The 20969-nt window shown below is 38.3% G+C and overlaps 2 protein-coding genes across 7 annotated transcripts in view; both read right to left on the minus strand.

Moving 5' to 3' along the window:
• Window positions 1-348: 348 nt before the first annotated feature.
• LOC146477284 (uncharacterized) overlaps window positions 349-20969 on the minus strand; it is a 77697-nt gene continuing 57076 nt past the window's right edge. The window contains exons 2-4 of one of the 5 annotated variants that reach the window (XM_085113762.1): window positions 14618-14653; window positions 13519-13594; window positions 349-941 (exon numbers count right to left, since the gene is read on the minus strand). In XM_085113762.1, coding sequence (XP_084969888.1) covers window positions 429-941; window positions 13519-13545 — 540 coding nt within the window. In that variant the 5' untranslated portion in view covers window positions 13546-13594; window positions 14618-14653 and the 3' untranslated portion in view covers window positions 349-428. Of the gene's footprint in view, window positions 942-4630; window positions 4674-9111; window positions 9694-10707; window positions 10779-13518; window positions 13595-14617; window positions 14654-14757; window positions 14855-20969 lie in introns of those variants that run through there. The other 4 variants (XM_085113761.1, XM_085113764.1, XM_085113765.1 and 1 more) reach the window with 4 other exon arrangements.
• Window positions 15178-20969, minus strand: part of LOC146477285 (cationic amino acid transporter 3-like) — a 12227-nt gene continuing 6435 nt past the window's right edge. The window contains exons 3-5 of one of the 2 annotated variants that reach the window (XM_085113752.1): window positions 20405-20704; window positions 20110-20254; window positions 15178-18188 (exon numbers count right to left, since the gene is read on the minus strand). In XM_085113752.1, the coding sequence (XP_084969878.1) occupies window positions 18052-18188; window positions 20110-20254; window positions 20405-20704 (582 nt within the window). In that variant the 3' untranslated portion in view covers window positions 15178-18051. Of the gene's footprint in view, window positions 18189-20109; window positions 20705-20969 lie in introns of both variants that reach the window. The other variant, XM_085113751.1, reaches the window with a different exon arrangement.

Genomic DNA, 20969 nt, shown 5'->3' on the forward strand with positions numbered 1-20969 from the left:
TTCCTAGGTGCTTTACAACAGAACAGAGCACAGTTATTTGTTTTATGATAAAGAATTCTTCCCACCAATCAGCGCTCGCGTTATATCAAAACTTATTATAATTAGAATTATTATAATTAGAAATTTATTATAATTAGATGTAAGTTACATGATATAAGAGATAAAAGAAAGGTTTTAGTTTAACTTTAAAATGTAATTCCTTTATTGCATTCCACATAATTAGACAACCATCTACGTTCGAGGAGGCCAGAATTGGCAAAGAGCGGTTTTAGTGGACAATTGTCGCCTGACACGTTCCAAATCTGCTTGTCATTTTTATGAGCTGGAAGTATACAAATTAAGTCATACTTGTATAGATTTTGCAGTTCAACATTAACTTTAATTGTATAAAGTGAACCGAGTTTCAATAATTACAGTGACAGCAATGATTACCACAGCCATCCTTTTCCAACTAAGGCTGCAGTATCAATGGAAATCTCGTTGTCAAAAACAGAGACTTCGATCTTCTTGCCAGCTTTGATTCCGCAGCCAGCAACCTTTACACCAAGGGTTCCGACTTCTACTTTAGCGCCTGTTGTTACTCCGGCTCCAACATGAACACTGACAGGCCCAGCTTTGCATTCAGTTAGAGTTGCCTTCGCGTTTGCTTCGACGCCCAGTACACGGCCATCTTTGAGAAAGCTAACTATATCCCACGAAGCCTTTGCTCCGACACCTGCTCCCAGAAAACGAGCATTGAAATCTTCATCACCAACTTTTAAGACGTGTGCTTTGGCTTCTGCGCTTGCTGTTATTCCAGAAAATGATGGTTCTACTCCTGAGTCAGCTGAAATCTCCAGGAAACTGCAAGTGTTGTTACCATCAACCCGAGCTCCAGCTTTTGTCGACCTTGTCGAAAGTTCGGTCAGTGGGCTTTTCATACTCTGCCATCTTGGGATATCCTGTGAGTAAAGTCGTTAATATGCAAGAGATTCATTCCCTTTAAGTAGGTTACATACTTAGAATACTAAGTTGTAATGCCGCATTGCACGAACTCCTTGCCGTTTGTCCTTGACAGTTTATGAAAGATGGTAAATTTTACACTCGGTAATGAAACGAGCGAACTATAGGGCGCCTTCCATACGGCCAAACATTCAAGTTTGAAGTTTCAAAATTTTTAGGTGATGAATGAAACAACATTTTCCAGCTAACCACAACCAGCAACCAACTCCAAAATGGTCCATCTTAAAATGCTTGAACTATTTCAAAATACGGCAAACCATATAACAAAATCGGCATATAACGAAAAAGGCTGTATTAAAACATGACGAAGAGATCTCGTCGGGTTTGTACCCCCGCTTTGGCCAGAGGAGGCGTCCTTGGAGTCCTCGTGTAATAGTAATTAATTTTTATTGATTTACCAGCGTAACAAACCCACGCAAGATGTTGGGAGAACACGAGAAAGCTTGTAAATCACGAGTCACAGGCGTGTGATTTACAAGCTTTTCGAGTGTCTTTTCTTGGTTATTCTGAATATTATGATCAACTGGGGTCTTCTCTTCACATTCATCATGTGGCGCCTGATGGCCAATCAAAGCAGCGATATCAGCGATCAATGGTGCCGCTGGCGCCAAAGAAAGAATCGAGCGACATATAAAAAAAGCTGAAACAAGCCTTGCGAATTACACAGAACGAATCTTAACTGTGTCTGTCAGATTGACAAATGTACCTAATGCACTGTAATTGTTGGATCAAACAGGATGCTGGCTAAAAGTGAGCAGTGCTAGTTACAATCGCAATATTTCCAAACATTCTCCTTGGATTTCGCTTTTTTTCAGTCGCTGTGGCTAACAAAGGAATTGGTACTCCGTCTGCGTGAAATAATTGAAAAATGCTTAGAATTTTGTCTTTATTCGTTAACAACTTAGAGCGCGCTAACAGAGGCAAATAAGATATTCAGCATATTCCTCGTTCTAAAAATGAGACACTACCAGCACGATTTCTATTAAAAATTGAAGCTTCCAGGAAAGTAGGACGAACAAAACAACCAAGAGCGCGCGCTAGTAGAGACAACTAAGATATATATGTAAATTCTTCGTTCTTAAAGTGAGAAGTCACAAAAGGCGCTTTCTGTTCCAACCTCAAGGTTCGAGCAAACAAACAAATACGCCACGAGATACAAAACAACTAAGAGTGCGCACGGGCAGGCAGGAATGACATACAACCACGCTTTCTACGTAAGTTGAACCATCGAAGGAGCAAACGAACCTCACGCTCAACAAAACAACTTACAGCACACCCTAACAGAGAAGATATAGATGTATATTTTTCGTTGTAAAAGTGACAAGGTACAAGCACGCGTTCAATACGAAATTCCACTGGGAATTGCGAACGCGCAAAAAACGAGTTAGAGATGTTGGAGAGAATCTTGGGATTTCTTTCATTTCTTGTGAATAAGTAAACGTGCAAGAGATTCAGTCCCTTTAAAAAGGGTACATACTTTAATACTAAGTTATAATACCACATTGCAAGAACTCCTTGCCGTTAGAAATGGACAGTTTCTGAAAGATGGTAAAATTTTACACTCGGTAATGAAATGAGCGAGATATAGGGAGCTTTCCATACGGCCACCAAACGTTCCGGTTTGAAATGTTTTAAAAATATTACGTGCTGAATAAAAGAACAAGTTAACCACAACCAAAATGAAAGCAGACCTGTTCCATCCATGAAACCGAGCCCGGGTAGCAATTGCCGATTGGAACAATATTTTCGTACACAAGTGGCATGCCTTAACCGACTACTGAGCTACCGAGAGACATATGGCCTCGAGCTACGCCATTTCCTGCTAAGATACACGATGATGAAAACATCCTTTGTCGGCCAAATGAGATGAATTAAACAATGTCACGAGTTTAGCACAAGACCGAACTAAAGTACCAAATACAAGTGATGTTAAAGAAGGCACTGTCTCCTAGTTTCCTTTTATTACAAATAGCTGCAAAACGAATAGGCCATTTTCGCAAAGAGGTTGAAACTCATTATGAGAGCGAAGTCTGGTCCAGTAGTCTTTGTCGATGCGTCGAAGTATATTAAAAGCTGTATTAAAACATTACAAAGAGATCTCTTTAGGTTTTAATTCAACTAGCTGCAATGCTTTTGAGAAAGACTCCAGTGATTTGTCCATAAGGCACAGAAAGGAACGATTGGTCCAAAACGAGACATATAATGAAACTCGGTCTGATAAGATATCGCCGACTTTCTGTTTCAAACTCGGTTAGGAATTAAATCAAAATAAATACTTGTAATTAAGCTAATGAATTGAGTTACTGCGTTGGCCTAAGAAATAAAGAAACGATATCAACAATTCAGTATTTGTTTCAAAGTATCTGTTAATCTACCAAGTAAAGTAATTTGTCGCTAAAACAAAAATGCCTATACCTTGTTGGATCAAACAGGATACTGGCTACAAGTGAGCAGTGTAGCTTCTACGATTTCGAGTGTTTTCATTGGCAGTGGCTTACGAAAGAATTTGAACTCTCTCTGCGTGAAATAATTGAAAAAAAAACTTGTAACTTCAAACTTTTTTATTAAGACTAAAATAACTAACTTAAATCCAATTTCAGCTTTTGGCATTAACGAATCCAAACCGAGTCTAGGGGGACAACGAAATATTTGATGTGTTTATACTCCATTCCTGCCATCACTGTTCAATGGCAACCTAGAAAATCTTTAATCGGAAGAAACAAGATCCTTAGTTAAGCCATACTCTGACTTTGTACAATTGCGACGGAAAGGGAAGAAAGCGCCCATCTTTAATGCAATTTATGGGAAAGGCTTTTGTTTACAGCTGTAAGTTGTTCACTAATTGTCTTAGTACAGTCTTTCTAGAAAAAACGAAGATTCGCTCTTTCAGTTATCTTTTTCTCTAGGAGCTGATTATTTTACTGATTATCCAGTGGTTATTTCACAAAATAAAATAGTTTTATTGTCCATGTTGAGCAGAGGAATAGTTATAACTATGATGCCATCCTAATCGCTTTCCTGGAAAGACAAAGGTAACCGGTCTCGTTAAATAAGCTGATAGCTAATGATTTTGTTAGCTTTTCCGGTGCTTTAGCAATAGGGGTAAACATGCGGTAATTTGTATATACTTCCTATGATTTTTATCGAACTTCGAAGAAAGTGGGTTGAGAAAAATTCATGTCGTGAATATTGTTTATTTTAAAACTTATGGGTGCGTTCGAATTCTTACATTGTGCAAATTTACCAATGGTGGACCCTTTCACGTTAGATCGTGTCTCAACTTGACTTAATCTGTTGTAATATTATCTCCTAGTGTCCTTTTATTACAAACTGCTGCAAAAACGAATAGGTCATTACACTGCGGTTGCTATGAAATTCAATATGAGGTCGAAGTCTGGTCCAGTAGTTTTTGTTGATACGTCAAAGGATATTAAAAGTTGTTGACAGCACAGCAAAGAGATTCCTTCAGCTTTTAATACTACCAGCTGCAATGCTTTTGAGATTTGTCGATAAGGCACAGAAAGTAACGATCGGTTAGAGAACCAAAACGAAAGACAGTGAACCTCGGTCTGACAATATATCGACTTTCTGTTTCAAACTTGGTTAGGAATTAAATAAAAATATATACCTCATATTAAGCTGATGAATTGAGTCAGGGCGTCCCAAGAAATATTTAGAATACTTATTTGTAATACCGCATCGCCAGAACTCCTTGCCGTTGGTCATTGACAGTTTATGAAAGATGGTAAAATTTTACACTCGGTAATGAAATGAGCGAGACGTAGGGAGCTTTCCCTACGGCCAAGTGTTCCGGCTTGAAGTTTCAAAAATATTAGGTGCTGAATAAAACAACCAGTTTTAAACCACAACCAAAATGAAGGCAGACGCGTTCCATTCACGAGTTTTCAATCCCAAATAAAGTAAGGCAATCAACTTACGTTCATGAAACCGAACCTGCGGGGTAGCAAACGTCGAGTGGAACAGAATTTCCATACACTAGTGACATGCCTTAACCGGCTACTGAGCTACTAAGAGACATGTGGCCTCGAGCTTCGCCATTTCCTGCTAGGATATGCAATGTTGAAAACATCCTTTGTGTTGATCGCTAAACTTTAAGCTAAGCCAAATGCGTTGAATTTAACAATGTCACGAGTTTACACAAGACCAAGCCAAAGTACCAAATACAAGCGATGTTTACGTTAAAGAAGGCGTATACGGTCTCCTAGTTTCCTTTTATTACAAATTGCTGCAAAACGACTAGGTCATTTTCGCGATGTTTGAAACTCATTATGAGAGCGAAGCTTGGTCCAGTAGTTTTTGTTGATGTGTCGAAGCATATTACACCTTTTGCTGTTCATTTACGGAAAATATACATTCATTCACGTCAACAGTTGAAACTATACGGCAAATATACGTTCATTAGCACTTCCATGAACTTCATTAACGCGAATGAACTTTCAATAACGCTACTTGCAGATGTATTAATATTCAATAGCATCCACGGATGAACAATTGCACCTTTGGACAATCATTAACACCAATAGAAAATCAATTGCACAATATGACAATCAACTGCGTATTAGAGACATACAATAATGCAATTTGCATAGAGACGCACAATCAATTGCACCTTCATACAATCGTTTATTCGAAATGGTCAATCATTAACATCAACTGACAAACATGTGAGTAGTAATAACAATCAACTATGGAAAAAAGAAATTTCAAAATGGTTCGATAGTAGCGGCAACCGTCAAATAATCTTCTTTAACATCTTCGAAGGCTTGAATAATTCTTTGTCGCTGTTCAAGTAAGATTCTGTTTCTTTGTGCCTTGATTTTCTGCGGTTCTTTCTGTCTCCAATGCGTCTACTTGTTCAAACAGCGTACTCTGTTTGTTACAGTACTGTAGATGTACAGTAAAATGTTTTTCATTTTATATCTACTTCAGCAAAAGATTGTGCAAAAAAAAAACATAAAATGTTAATGAAAATGTATATACTCTTGTGTTTTTGTTCACTATTTTAAAATACAGGTAACTACAATTAATGACCCTAACGAATATTTTTTTCTTCCTATTGTTCATTCGAAAAATACTAACGTTTGTCAGTTCATGTTAATGATTGACCATTTCGAATAAACGCTTGTATGAAGGTGCAATCGATTGTGCGTCTCTATGCAAATTCCATTATTGTATGTCTTTAATACGCAGTTGATTGTCATACTGTGCAATTGATTTTCTATTGGTGCTAATGATTGTCCAAAGGTGCAATTGTTCATCCGTTGATGCTATTGAATGTTAATACATATGCAAGTAACGTTGTTGAAAGTTAGTTCGCGTTAATGAAGTTCATGGAAGTGCTAATGAACGTATATTTGTCGTATAGTTTCAACTGTTGGCGTAAATGAATGTATATTGCGTAAATGAACAGCAAAAGGTGTAGAAGCTGTTTTAAAACATTACAAAGGGATCTCTTCAGGTTTAATACCGAGTAGCTGTAATGCTTTTGAGAAAGACGCCAGTGATTTGCCGATAAGGCACAGAAAGGAACGATTGGTTACAAAACCAAAACGAAACATAGTGAAACTCGATCTGACAAGATATCGCGTGACCTTCTTGTTCCAAACTTGGTTAGGAATTAAATGAAAATAAATACCTGGTAGTAAGCTGATGAATTGAGTCAGAGCGTCCTAAGAAATAAAGAAACGATAGCAACATTTAAACTCAGTATTTGGTTCGAAATATCTGTAAATCTACCAGATAAAGTAAACCAAACATTCCTACCTTTGTGAATCAAACAGGATACTGGCTAAAATTGAGCAGTGCATTTAAAATAGAATAGCAATATTTCCAAGAATTCTGCGTTGACTTCGAGCGTTTTTATTGGCTGTGGCTTACAAAAGAATTTGAACTCTCTCTGCGTGAAATAATTAAAAATTTCTTCGAAGTTTGTTTATTATTCCTTGATGTTGATTGATCTTGCGTCCTCTTTATTTCATTTTCTCTTTATTATAATTATTAAAACCTTTATTATATGTCTTTTAGGAAATTGAAACTTTTTAAAATTAATGGTCTAGTTCCTTTGTGAGGCGAAGCGTACAGTTGATAAGACGGGTCAGTAATGTTGAAGTTACACAGGAGTAGTGTTTATTCAGAGTGTTTAGCGGTCTTTAGCAGTCACTATTTACTTCAAACTTGCTCATTAAAACGAAAATAACTAACTTAATACAACTTTCACTGCTGGAAATCCATTTTAAGCTTTTGGTATTGACGAACTCCGCCAAACCGAGTCTAGGGGTAAAAAATATTTGATATGTTTATACTCCATTGCTACCGTGACTGATCAATCTCGACCTAGAAAATCTGTTATCGGAAGGAACAAGATCCTTAGTTAAGCGAAACTCTGACTTTGTCTCTTGTGACGGAAAGGAAAGAACCGCCCATCTTTAATATAATTTATGTCCGGTCTTAACGGGAAAGTGTTTTGTTTGAAATATTCATATTCATTTATTCATCCTTCATAATAAACAACCGCCGTTCAACCCGGAGCGCTAACAAAGCTTACGTGTGCAGCCGTTCCTCGAGGACTAAATCTTGCTGTGTAGATGCAGCTCTCCCGTGTTGTCATCACGCAATTTCTCCGGAAAACCAAAATACGGACAAAACTTAATGCCTAGAGAAAAATCTAAATTTTGCCAATTTCCGGGAATCCTAGATTGTAGCAGCTCAGACGAAGAGGCATTCCTTTCTGCGTGACGCTAGAGAAAAATACAAAATACTTTCGGCATAAGCTGTGGGGCGCCGTATTCGTCCACATAGTCGCTACTATAAAGCCCTAAATAGTTTTAATAAATTTATCTAATTTGTATGCTGAAAGCGCACACATTTTGTCCTCATCGAAGACATCGAGTGTTTGTTTATTGTTATTTCGTCTGGGACCAGTATGTTGGGGACCAGGTGGAGGGGAATGTGTTCATGGGAATACATTCACTTTTTCGATATTGTTATTCAGCCCGTTTCCTCTGTTTTAACCAAGTTGACTACCACCGAAAAGTACAACGAAAACGTAGCTAACTGAAAAACAACTCAAATCTAATATCTGATACTTAAACGATGAAATGTTGACACCGAGAGTGAACATTTCTTCTATCATAAGATTACGTCTATCTGTTAAGGCGTCTTTTCAGGCGCGCCAGACTGTTCAGTGGAGATCGCAGCGAGTGAATCCGGCTCCCGCTATATAACACTACTGAGGGTCTTCTGCTTCAAAAGCGACTAACACCTGATTTCTCCTTACCTTGCTTCTAATTAAACAAACCTACAGGTTATGATGGAAAAAAGGATATGATCAAAATACACATATACAGGGAATGTTGAGTTAGAGCTGTTCTAAGCTACCGCTAGAAAAATAAAGATTTGAGACAAAGAAGACTCCTGGTTCCTCTGCTGCAATTGCAAGCGAGTTGCTACTTAACAAATCTGTGCAAGAGAACGAATGAACTGCAGGTTTCGTTGAGCACTGATTGACACCGGCGACATTTTCAAGCCGAATGCCTTTACTTTTCGATAAAAAAGAACGTTAATAAGGGCCTAACACAAACTTACTTAAAGTAGCCAACATATAGACAAACCAAGATGCTACAGAAATGACCATCTTCAGCCGAAGGTGAACTAGTGTGCTGTACCTTGCTAAGGGGGTATAGCATAGCGATTTCTTTGAGATGGAATGAACTGCTAAGGACTCTGAAACATAGAACATGGAATTGATACCACAAATTTTCAGCTTTTTTATCAGAAATTAGACAAACAGCAATAGCCTGACATTAATACGCAATTCTCGAAATTGTTCCTTTGAAATTTTTGGGTAAAAATGGCAAGCCTCCATTTAGATGTAAGCTATATGATACAAGAGATATAAGAAAGGTTTTCATTCTAAGTTGAAAATGTAGCTCCCTTATCATGTATTTTAGATAATTAAAGTAGACAACCATTTACGTTCAGAGAGGCTAGAATTGATAAAAAGCAGTTTTGGTGGTGAATTGTTCCCTGACTGCTTGTCGATCATTATCACGAGTTGCATGTTTACAACAAAAGACACTCTTGAATATATAAATTTGCATTTGCTCGTTAACTTTATTTATAAAAAGTTGACTTAATTACGTTACAACAGCAGTGATTACCACAGCCATCCTTTCCCAACGAGGGCTGCAGTATCAATGGAAATCTCGTTGTCAAAAACAGAGACTCCAATCTTCTTGCCAACTTTTACTCCGCAGCCAGCAAGCTTGGCGTCAATGGTTCCACCTTCTACTTTGGCGCCTGTTGATACTCCGGCTCCGAGATGGACATTGACTGGCCCAGTTGTGCATTCAGCTAAAGTCGCCCTTGCTTTTGCTTCAGCGCCCAGTACATGGCCTTCTTTGGAAAAGCTTTCTAAATCCAGCCCAGCGTTTGCTCCGACATCTCCACCCAGAAATCGAGCATTATTATCTTCATCACCAACTTGTAAGAAGTGTGCTTGGGCTTCTGCGCCCCTTGTCGTTCCCCGCGGTACTCGTGCGTTACCACAAACCTCCACCCAACTGCAACTTTTGTCACCAATTACCCGTATTCCAGATTTCCTCTTCATTTCGTCCTCTTTTTCGTAAGTTAGGTCAGTAGCCTTTTCATACTCTGCCATCTTGGGATTTCCTGTGAATAAAGTAAATGTGCAAGATATTCATTCCTTGTTAGTAGGTCACATGCTGTAAGAACGCCTTGCCGTGGGTCCTTGACAGTTTATAAAAGATGGGGAATTTTACACTCGCTAATAAAAAGAGCGAGATGTAGGGAGCTTTCCATACAAAAACGTCCCGCTTTGAATTTTCAAAAACATTAGGTGCTGAATAAAACAACCAAAATGAAAGCAGACCTGTTCCATTCACGAGTTTTCTACCCCAAATAAAGTAAGGCAATCAACTTACGTCCATGAAACTAAGCCTGGGTATCAATTGCTGAGTGATACTATATTTTCCTACACTAGTGACATGCCTTAACCGGCTACTGAGCTACTAAGAGACGTGTGGCCTCGAACTTCGCCATTTCCTGCTAGGATTCGCGATGTTAAAAACATCCTTTGTGTTAATCGCTAAAATTGAAGCTCGACCGAATGAGATCAATTTAACAATGTCACGAGTATAGCACAAGACCGAGCCATTGTACCAAATACAAGCGATGTTAAAGAAGGCGTTTATTGTCTCCTAGTTTCCTCTTATTACATATATAATTGCTGCAAAACGAATAGATCATTTTTGCGATGAGTTGAAATTCATTATGAGAGCGAACCTTGGTACAGAAGCTTTTGTTGACGGATGCGTCGAAGCGTTGTAAAGGTGCATTAAAACATTACAAAGAGATCTCTTTAGGTTTTAATACTAGCTGTAATGTTTTTGAGAAAGACTCCAGTGATTTGCCGATAAGGCACAGAAAGGAACGATTGGTTACGAAACAAAACATAATGAACTCGGTCTGACAAGACATCGCCGACTTTCTGTTTCCAAATGTTTTTATTAGTAATTAAATGAAAATAAACACTTGAAAATAAGCTGATAAATTGAGTTACTGCGTCGATAAATAAAAAAACGATATCAACAATTCAGTATTTGGTCCAAAGTATCTGTTAATCTACCAGGTAAAGTAATTTGTCGCTAAAACAAAAATGCCTACCTTGTGGATCAAACAGGATACTGGTAACAAGTGAGCTGTGCAGTTAAGATCGCAGTATTTCTACGAATTGTGCCTTAATTTAAGCGTTTTCATTGGCTGTGGCTTTCAAAAGAATTTAAACTCTCTCTGCGTGAAATAATTTAAAAAATGCTAAGAATTTCGTTTATTCTTCCTTGATGTTGATTGATGTTAAATCTTCTTTAGTTAAGCCACACTCTGACCTTGTACAACTGTGAAGGAAAGGGAAGAAACCGACCATCAGTCTTTAATGCAATTTACGTCCGGTCTTAACGGGAAAGGGTTTTGTTTACAGCTGTAAGTTGTTCACTTGTTACCTTAGTACAATCTTTCTTGGAAAGCACCGAAAAAAATTAAGATTAGCTCTCAGTTCCGTTATATTTTTCTTTAAAAATGATTATTTTACTGATTATCTAGTGGCTATTTCCCAGAATAAAATAGTTTTATTGTCCATGTTAAACAGAGGAATAGTTATAACTATGATGCCACCCTAATGTCTTTCCTGGAAAGACAAAGGTAACCGGTTTTATTAAATAAGCTGATAACTAATGATTTCTTTTAGCTTCTCCGGAAAAGCTAAAAAGGAAGCCGAAGAGGAAAAAAAAGGGACCAGCGCTTTAGCAATCGGGCTAAACATGCGGTAATTTGTATATACTTCCTGTGATTTTTATAGAACTTCGAAAAAAGTGGGTTGAGAAAAATTCATTTTGTGAATATTGTCTATTTTAAAACTTAAGTGGTGCGTTAGAATTCTTGCATTGCGTAATTTAGCTATGGCGGACCCTTTTTCGTTAGATCGTGTCTCAACTTGACTTAATCTGTTGTAATATGATCTCCTACTTTCCTTTTATTACAAACTGCTGCAAAAACGAATCGGTCATTACACTGTTGCTATGAAATTCAATGTGAGGGCGAAACCTGGTCCAGTGTTTTTTGTTGATACGTCGAAGCATATTAAAAGCTGTAACACAGCACAGCAAAGAAATTCCTTCAGCTTTTAATACTACCAGCCGCCATGCTTTTGAGAAATACTCCACTGAATTGTCGATAAGGCACAGAAAGTAATGATTGGTTAGAGAACCAAGACAGAACACGGCGAAACTCGGTCTGACAAGATATCGACTTTCAGTTTCAAACTTGGTTAGGAATTAAATGAAAATAAATCCCTGATATTAAGCTGATGAACTGAGTCAGAGCGTCCTTAGAAATAAAGAAACGATAGCAACATTTAAATGCAGTATCGGCTTGAAGTATCTGTTAATCTACCAGGTATAGTAATTTGTCGCTAACACAAACTTGCCTACCTTGTGGATCAAACAGGATACTGCATACAAGTGAGCAGTGCAGTTAAAACCGCAAGAATTTCCAAGAATTCTGCTTTGATCTCGAGCGTTTTCATTGGCTGTGGCTTATGCAAAAGAATTTAAACTCTCTCTACGTGAAATAATTTAAAAAATTCTAAGAATTTTGTTTATTGTTCCTTGATGTTGTTTGATCTTACGTCCTCTTTACAGTTTCATTTTTCATTTTCATTTTAATTTTTAAAACCTTTTTATACGTCGTTTAGGAAAAAGTAAATGGTCCAGCTCCTTTGTGAGGCAAGCGTACACTTGATAAGACTTGTCAGTATTGGTTGAACCAATATAGGAGACTGAAGTGTTTATTCGGAGTGTTCAGCAGTGTAACGCACAATTTTCTTCAACCTTTCAGCTTTGGGTATTGACGAATCCAAACTGAGCCTAGTGAGACAACAAAATATTTGATGTTTATACTCCACTGCTACCATGTCTGATCAATCGCGACCTAGACGATCTATAATCGGAAGGAACAAGATCCTTAGTTAAGCCACACTCTGACCTTGTACAATTGTGACGGAAATGAAAGAAACCACCCATCTTAAATGCAATTTACGTCCGGTCTTAACGGGAAAGGGTTTTGTTTACAGCTGTAAGTTGTTCAATAATTTTGTTAGCACAGTCTTTCTAGGAAAGCACCGAAAGCAAATTAGACAAAAATATAACTGAAAGAACGAATCTTCAATGAGCTGATTATTTTAAGATCCTTAGTTAAGCAACACTCAGACCTTGTCTCTAGACTTTCTCCAACTTGGAGCGACTTGAAGTCGCTCGCTCGCTTCTCATTGAATGGACCTGGCGCAAGCTCTCGCTCGCTCGCGCTCCGCGCTCGCTCGCTCGAGCTCTGACGATCGCGCTTCGCTCTCTCTAAGCTCGACTTGTAAGCAAGTCTAGAAAGACACAGGTAACCAGTACTGTTACACAAGCTGAAAGGCTTCGAAGGAAGTGAATTTTTTTTTTTTTTGGAAAAATTCATGTTTTTAAAATATTGTTTAAACTTAAAACTAAAGGTTATCAAAGAATATATCGGTGCTTTCGACCCCTTTTATTGTGTAAATTTAGCTATGGTGGGCTCGTTCCCGTTCGATCAAATTTCATTTTAACTTAATTTGTTGTAATAATTACTGTTATATTATTTGTATGCGATTTTTCGTTATTGTTAAAATCGTCGACATTTGAAGTTTTCCTCCATAATAAATAACCGCCGTTCAACCTGGAGCGCGAGTAGAGACAGTAGATGCTCTGCCGACATTTTCAAAACAAATGCCTTTACTTTTCGATAAGCAATGAACGTTAACAAGCGCCTGAAACACTCTTACCTAAAGTACCAGAAACAATCTCGATGTTGCCTAAACAGGGCGCGCACGGAATAAATGAGTAATAATAACGTAGCATCAAGTAAATGCCCGAGCAGAATAAATGAGTCATAGATACCTATCACCTTCGGGAAGCTACCAGACTGCATTTATTTATTAACCAGAGAGGATCAATTTTCTGCTTGTTATTTTACGCACCTGAAACGTCAAGAGAAACGGCCGAATTCAGGGAATTTAAAGCGGACAAATCATCCTTCGATGGCCAGCTTAAAATCTGAATTAATTCGCGGATCGGAGAGTTTATGAAAGCAAAGCGAAGAGGGATTTGCCATCCCGAGATATCATATGAATAGCAGACTATTCTTGGAAATGCTCGAGTGCTTCCTTGAACGAGTAAAGTATCTTATACATGCTTAACAGTGAATTTGCATTGAATTATATTTTTGATCAAGATTCACCGGTTCTTCCTTTTCCTTACAGCTCTCCCAACAGTTTTTCGTAACGGCGAAGTTTTGGAAAACCCTCAGTACACCTTTCGCGTAAATGAATGTTCCTCAAAATGACCCCAAATCGAGTAGAATTGTTCGCTAGCCCCGTTTGCTGGTATCGAATAACTTTTCTGGAACCGAATATGGATCGCGTCAGGTTTCTAGAAGTAAACTGTGGCTTATCTTTTGTGTCTCCTTCTGTGTATCTTCATTCACGAAAGCTCGTAAATAATCACTACGTTTATTCCTCACCGGGCGAGTATTGCTAGGTCAGTACACAACTGATCAGAGATACCCTGCAAGTCTAGTGAGTTGCATTGTAGTGTAATCTTTTTCTTTTAGCGCGCTATTATAAATTACTTTCCAGGTTTCCTATAATCTCAAAGAATGCCCGTATAATTACAGCATTAATGACCAATCTTGTCGGATGTAAAGGTGCGAAATGCAACCACATCATTTTCCTAAAACGAATTCTTCGCGCATCAGATCGCAGACAAGTGATGATCAGTGATCTAAAACACATCAGCTAGCCGGTCTTAAACAGCAGCGGCAGTTGTAGTGTTAAATATTTCGAGTATCACTACTACCTTCAAAAGACTCCAATGACTTGCCTTTAAGGCACAGAAAGTAACTACTGGTCGAAAAAACCAAAACAAAACATAGTGAAACTCGGTCTGTCAAGATATCGACTTTCTGTTTCAAACTTGGTTACGAATTAAATAAAAATAAATACCTGATATTAAGCTGATGAATTGAGTCAGTGCGTCCTAAGAAATAAAGAAACGATATCAACATCGAAACTCAGTATTTGGTTCGAACTATTTGTACATCTACCAGATAAAAGTAATTTGTCGCTAAAACAAAAATGCCTACCTTGTTGGATCGAACAGGATACTGACTGCAAGTGAATAGTGCAGTTAATATCGCAACATCAGTTTCCAAGAATTCTTCGTTGGCCTGGCGCGTTTTCATTGGCCGTAGCTTACAAAGGTAATTGTACTCTCTTTGCGTGACATGTAACCTCTCCTTACGGACACCCCCTAATATCACTTGGTCCCTGAGAGACCGAACTCCATATAGCCTGCAATGCAGGCGTATTTTTGGAGCGGGAGCGCTGAATAATCCTTCGTTGCTGTCATCTTGGGCGAGGAAGCGCGAGAGGGCTGGAGCGAGTCAAAAGTGACCCTAAGGGAGAGGACGACTGGCTGAGAATTAGCCTCCTTCAAATACACAACCTAAATTTATTATTCAGCACTCGCCCATGAAAAACGCCTGCACTGCAGGCTAAACTCCATACAAAGCTTACTTCTCTAAAACGGACGCCTCTATAATGCGGACACTTATTCCTATCCCCTTGACCAAATAAAAGCTTTAATGTCTCCCTCCCATATTTCATCTTGTTTTTAGTTTATTTCAGGGAACAGCGTCGAGTTGTCTGTGAGACTAAGCTCAGGTTTCTTGTTTTAACCTTGGATCGTTACAAAAATAGATCACCATCGTATGAGCATCACGAGACTCTCAAGAAGATAACTTTTTCGCAACTTCACGAGTCTTTTAGCCAAATGCTTACGCCTCGCTTTCGTAGTTAGGCCAAGACCCATTAGTTCGCGTTCTCAGCCTGTAAGCCTTAAACTTCAGGGTTCAGCAAAATCAAACAATCAACTCGCTTCCGCTATCATGACTGACCGATCACTAAGATCGGTGATTGGAAAGAACAAGATCTTTAGTTTACCATGACCTTGTGCACTTGAATGAGACGGAAAGGCAAGAACGAGCCCGTCCTTAATAGAATTCACGTCCGGTCTTAACGGGAAAGTGTTTTGTTTACAGCTGTAAGTTGCTCACTAATTGTTTAAGTCTTTCTAGGAAAACACCCAAAACAAAATGAAAATTTGTTCTTTCAATTATGTTTTTCTCTAGGAGTTGATTATTTTAGGGATTAGTAGTGGATATTTCTGAGAATAAAATAGTTTTACTTTCCATGTTAATTGAAGGAATAGTTCATGACTTCTTAATCTCTTTCCCGGAAAGACAAAGGTAACGTTTTGTTAAGTCAGGTGATAACTTATGATTCTTTTAGCTTTCACGGTGGTCCCTCAATCGGGGTAACATGCGGCAATTTTATTAACTTTATGTGATTTTTATCGGGCTTTAAAGGAAGTTAGTCTTTTGCGAAAATATTATTTACGCTTAAAACTAGAAGCAATTAAAGAATATTGGGGTGCGTTCACCCCTTGCATTGTGCACATTTAGCTACGTTGTACCTGTTCCTGTTCGATCTAATTTCAGTTTGACTTAATGTGTTGTAATAGTTACTGTTAAATTATTTTTATGTAATTATTCTTTAGTTCTAAAAGATCATCTTTACAGGACATTTAAAGCTTTCTTCCACAATTAATAACCGCTGTTCAACCGGAGCGCTTACATAATTTGTTTGTGCCGTTTCAGTGCGGAGAAAGAAATCTTGCTGTGTACATGCCCTGCGGTGTATTCATCAACTAATTTCTCCGAAAAAACAAAATGCAGAAAAAACTTAATGCGCAAAGAAAATCCTTAAACTTTGAGTATTGTGGAGATTTGTTTCTTCCTCTTCCTTGAAGCTTGTAGTTTGATACGAGTTCAAATGAGGCCTATTTCCGGGAATCCTAGCACAGTCAAACGACATTCCTTACTGCGTGATGCTAGAGCATTAAAACAAAATATTTGCAGCAAAAGCACTTAGACATGAATCAGAAGATGGTGTACCATTTTACTCTTCTACTTTAAAGTCACTTGTCAGAAAATTCGCCAAAATTTCGCTACTATAAAGCCCTAAATATTTTCAATGAAGCGATCTAATTTGCATGGAGTGTCCGTTTATTGTTATTTTGTCTGGGACCTATGTTGGAGACTGGGTCGAGGGAATACGTTGATGGAAATCCATTGGACTTTTCGCTATTTTCATTAGGTTTTGTTTCAGCCCGCTTTTCTCTGTTTTAATTAAATTAACCAACAGCGAAAAGAACAATGAAAACCTAGCCAACTGAAAAACAATCCAGGATCTAATATCTGATAGTAAACTATGAAATCTTGACACCGAGAGTGCAACTGCCGCTGCTGTTAGGCATCTTTCATTATCAGGCGGGCAAGACTGTTTCGCGGTGAGTGAATCTCGGGCTATACACGAAGTAGTCACTTAGTTTAAGGAAAAGTATCACCAGAATTTGATGTCATTTGAAAAATAAAACTGTTTGTCTGTCAACAGAAACAAAAATATACTCCACGGTACAATAAACTGTCGATTAGTGCCTCTGGCTAGAGATAGAGTAGGTCGGAATGGATTGAACCTCGAAAAATGTTAGGCTAACGTTTTTCAAGTTTTCGCATTTTTGTTTCGAAAATGCGCAAGAACCGATCACGAGTAGTTCCTTTCAAAAATTGAGCTGTTTCCCTTCCAAACCAAATTTTAATATTCTTTTGTCTGCATTCAAATGAGCCACACTAGACTTGTTCAACGTAATATATTCTTCTGCCTTTTGAACTCAAGAACGAGGTTAGTAGATTAATTTGAATGCAAACAAAAGAATATTAAAATGTCAGCCATTTTTTCATGCATAGGGTCGGTTTCTAATAAGATTAAATTTAGAAATACAGTTGACTATAAAAATAAGCGAAAAAAAAGGAACGACGTTTCGGTGTCATCCTGGCACCATTATGTATAAATTATCTTTTCTGTTGCATTCTTTACTTGATAATGGTGCCAGGATGACACCGAAACGTCGTTCCGTTTTTTCGCTATTTTTATAGTCATAGAGTGGGTTATCCTGCTTAACACAGCCTATTCCTCGTTGACTGAGTATCAGGTGATATTCCCCAAGATCGAGCTGATTGCTGAGTGACGGAAAGTATTACGAACGAAAATTTTCCGGAAGGTGTCTTTTTTTTTTCAGGGTTCCAAACGAGCAAATCTCTAAAAATCGTTCAATTGTCAATTATCATCATTTAATAGCACTAATTGAATGCTATCTGTTAATATCGTGGGAGGGTAATCGACTTTCGACCGGCATTCTGCAAAATATCCTTTTCTTGAATTGTGATGCTCTATCACCACTGGCGAAGTAAGTGTCAGTGTATGACATCATGCTTTTATGACTGAATCATTCTATGATAGTCGTATGCGCATGCGTATCAATACATCTGAGGTTTATTGACGACACTTTGAATGTCTGGAGTATCAGGAAGAAAAAATTCTCCTTCTTTCTGATTGGCCGGCTTTATCGCTTCCGTGCTGTGTTGATACCCATACAAGAAGTAGATGATAAAACCTGTTGAAAAATAACATTGTTGTTAAACGTTTTCAAAGGCTTTAGGAGTGTGTTACACTTTTACGTCAAACAAAGTACGTTCAATTCCTTTTTCTTCTACAAGGTAACAACCTTTTCTTTCCGAAATAGAATTGTGAAAGTGGGCAGTCCTTTCAAAACATTTTATGCTTCAAGCGTAAACAAAAGCCGAATCTCCTTCTGACAGATTCATTTACAACTTGTTCTGTCATTTACGCGGTAACATACTACACGAATAGCAGCTGTGTGCATATGTCTAAAACCGGGTGATATTCAATTTATAAACTTCTAGTTTCCTGTATCACCTTTTAAATCCCCTTTTTCGGCATTGTGTACAACTGTGTATAGTAACTATTTTTGTTCTTGTAACGCGCACGATTTTCGAGCGCTGACAGAGTTATCTTCTCGGGGGATGTGGGGACAGGAACGTTTTTGAAATTTCTGGCCTCCAAAAAGCTATTTCCAGTGTTTTTTAAGCAGTGAACGTTTTTCATAATCAAATAGTTTGTAGACGAGATGGTCAACCTAATATGCAAAGTGTACACGTTTCGTCCTTAGTCTTTTCCGGCAGATTCCTTGCTATTACACAGCACCAAATGTTGATTTTATTTCAGGTAACACTTGGAAAGGGATAGAAAAGAAGAACGGCTAACGTGTACACGGCTTTTAATAAAGAATTTAAAAATTCTTTATTGAAAGCCGTTTATAAGTTGACCATGTCGTTTACAAACCATGAATTAAGAAAACGTTTACCCCTGAAAAACAGGGGAAGTGGCTTTTTGGAGGCCAGAAATTTCAAAACATGACGAACTTAGCATCTCGTCCACAAACTATGAATTAGGAAAAACATTCACCCCTGCTCAAATATCATATGTTTGGTTCCCGTTAATGAAAAACATTTTAAAACCAGATAGCAAGAACATCGCGATGAACTGAAATCAACGCTAATCCTTCCCATCGCCGAAAATCGACGGAAATATTGTTCCTAATATCGCCTCAAATATCGCCCATGAAAATGTGTCTTAAGTGGCCGATGCAGGGTATTCACTTAACATTCTACCGGTTAAACTTTTTGGTATTTTCTTTTAAAATTTTTTAACGTCCTATTTTATTCATGATCACACAAAGAAGTCCAATTACGCGCTTACACTGTTATCTGACCTTATCGGCATTCATCGACCAGTAACGGCTTTCTGGAGCTGAGAAAATGGGGTAAACGCATTTCTCGTCTACTTCGGCTGCGTATCATACAAAATCTGACATAAAAACTGAACTAACGCTTGCAGTTTTAATGTCGTTGATTACTGAAATCAGGAAACTTAAGCAGTGATGACGGCAACGCCAACGAAAACGTCACTTGAAAATATAACTTTATTTCATTTGTGCTACTTCACGATTGTTTCAACTCGTTCAAGTCAGTTTTACAGAAACTACTCAGGAACCAAATTGGTAGGAGTGACGGTCAAGTTAAGAAAGAGAACGAAAAATTTACCGTCAGGTATTGACGTTCTCCACAAAACCTTGAATTTGGTCATTTTACGTTGTTATTTTCCAGAGGACGACAAAGAAATGTAACAACATTTAAAACGCACTTGCTGAGCGATTGTTTTTGCTCATTAAACCTATTATTTTGCAGTGTTGTCGTTGCTTAAGCTCCCTTAATTGACAGCCAACTGGCTGTGAATCGACATCTTCCAATCGTGGCACACAAGCACGACTTTTCAACTCACTGAACTTACCTTTTTTGTTTCGGGAGAATTTTGCTACATTGATTAGCAGCGGAGAAAAACATGGCGTGCGTTCAGTTGTGAGCCTCTTCATAGTTGGCCTGTTACCGAAAGGTGCCAAAAAAAATAGCAACAGTACTCTCACGGAATTCTTTGGATAGAAGTTCAATACTTACCAATCGCCATCCAAATGCCAAAGCGTGCATACGTCATCCACTGAAGGTTTGCCATCAACAAGATATTGATGAAGATGGATATTGCGGGAATGAAGGGAACTCCGGGAGCCATGAATGGAAACTTGGCATTGGTCTGAGGCTGAAGCTGGAGAGCAACAAGTGAAACAACGATTGTTCCCGAAAAGAAACAAACAAGGAAAATCGCCCACCATTCTGGTTTTGAAACGTAATCAAAAGCAAACAAGAGAACATCTGAGAGTCCAGTGATAGCAACAACTAGGGAAAACACCGACACCTTGGCACAAAATGCTGTGTTCTGATTGGCTTTCTTTTCGACACCGACGTCATCGCTATTTCGGATTTCTTCCTCGTTTGTGATTGGTTGGTACTTTGTCTTGGAAACCTCGTCAGGAAAATCACCTTGTGGCGCATGTGATTTTAAACTCAGGCTTTGAAGCCATTTTATAGTTCTGGCTTTTGTTTCACTAACGTTGTTATCATAAACGTTTTGGACTCCGGGTTGATAGCGGCTTACGAGGACGGATATGGTTACCATTGTGTACGCTAACAGGGTTCCGATGGAAAGCAGTTCCACCTGCAAGAATAGTTTAAACAGTTAATAGAATACCGTATGTACGTTGTTCTAAGTTATGTCTAAACTTGAAGTTCAATATCGTGCCTCTGTGGAATTAGAATTAGGCATGGTAGAGTTTACATTTAACTCCTGGTAGAGAAGAGGTGCTCTTTATGAAACAGACGGTAACGAATCGGTTCTTACTGAGTGAAACTATAAAGGCAAGATATAGCATACCATGTGACACATAGAGTCTGGTTTCACTAAGGATCGACTATCAAATCGA

This window comes from Pavona decussata, unplaced genomic scaffold, assembly GCF_977016875.1.
Source record: "Pavona decussata unplaced genomic scaffold, jaPavDecu1.1 SCAFFOLD_71, whole genome shotgun sequence".
NCBI classification, from domain to species: Eukaryota; Metazoa; Cnidaria; class Anthozoa; order Scleractinia; family Agariciidae; genus Pavona; species Pavona decussata.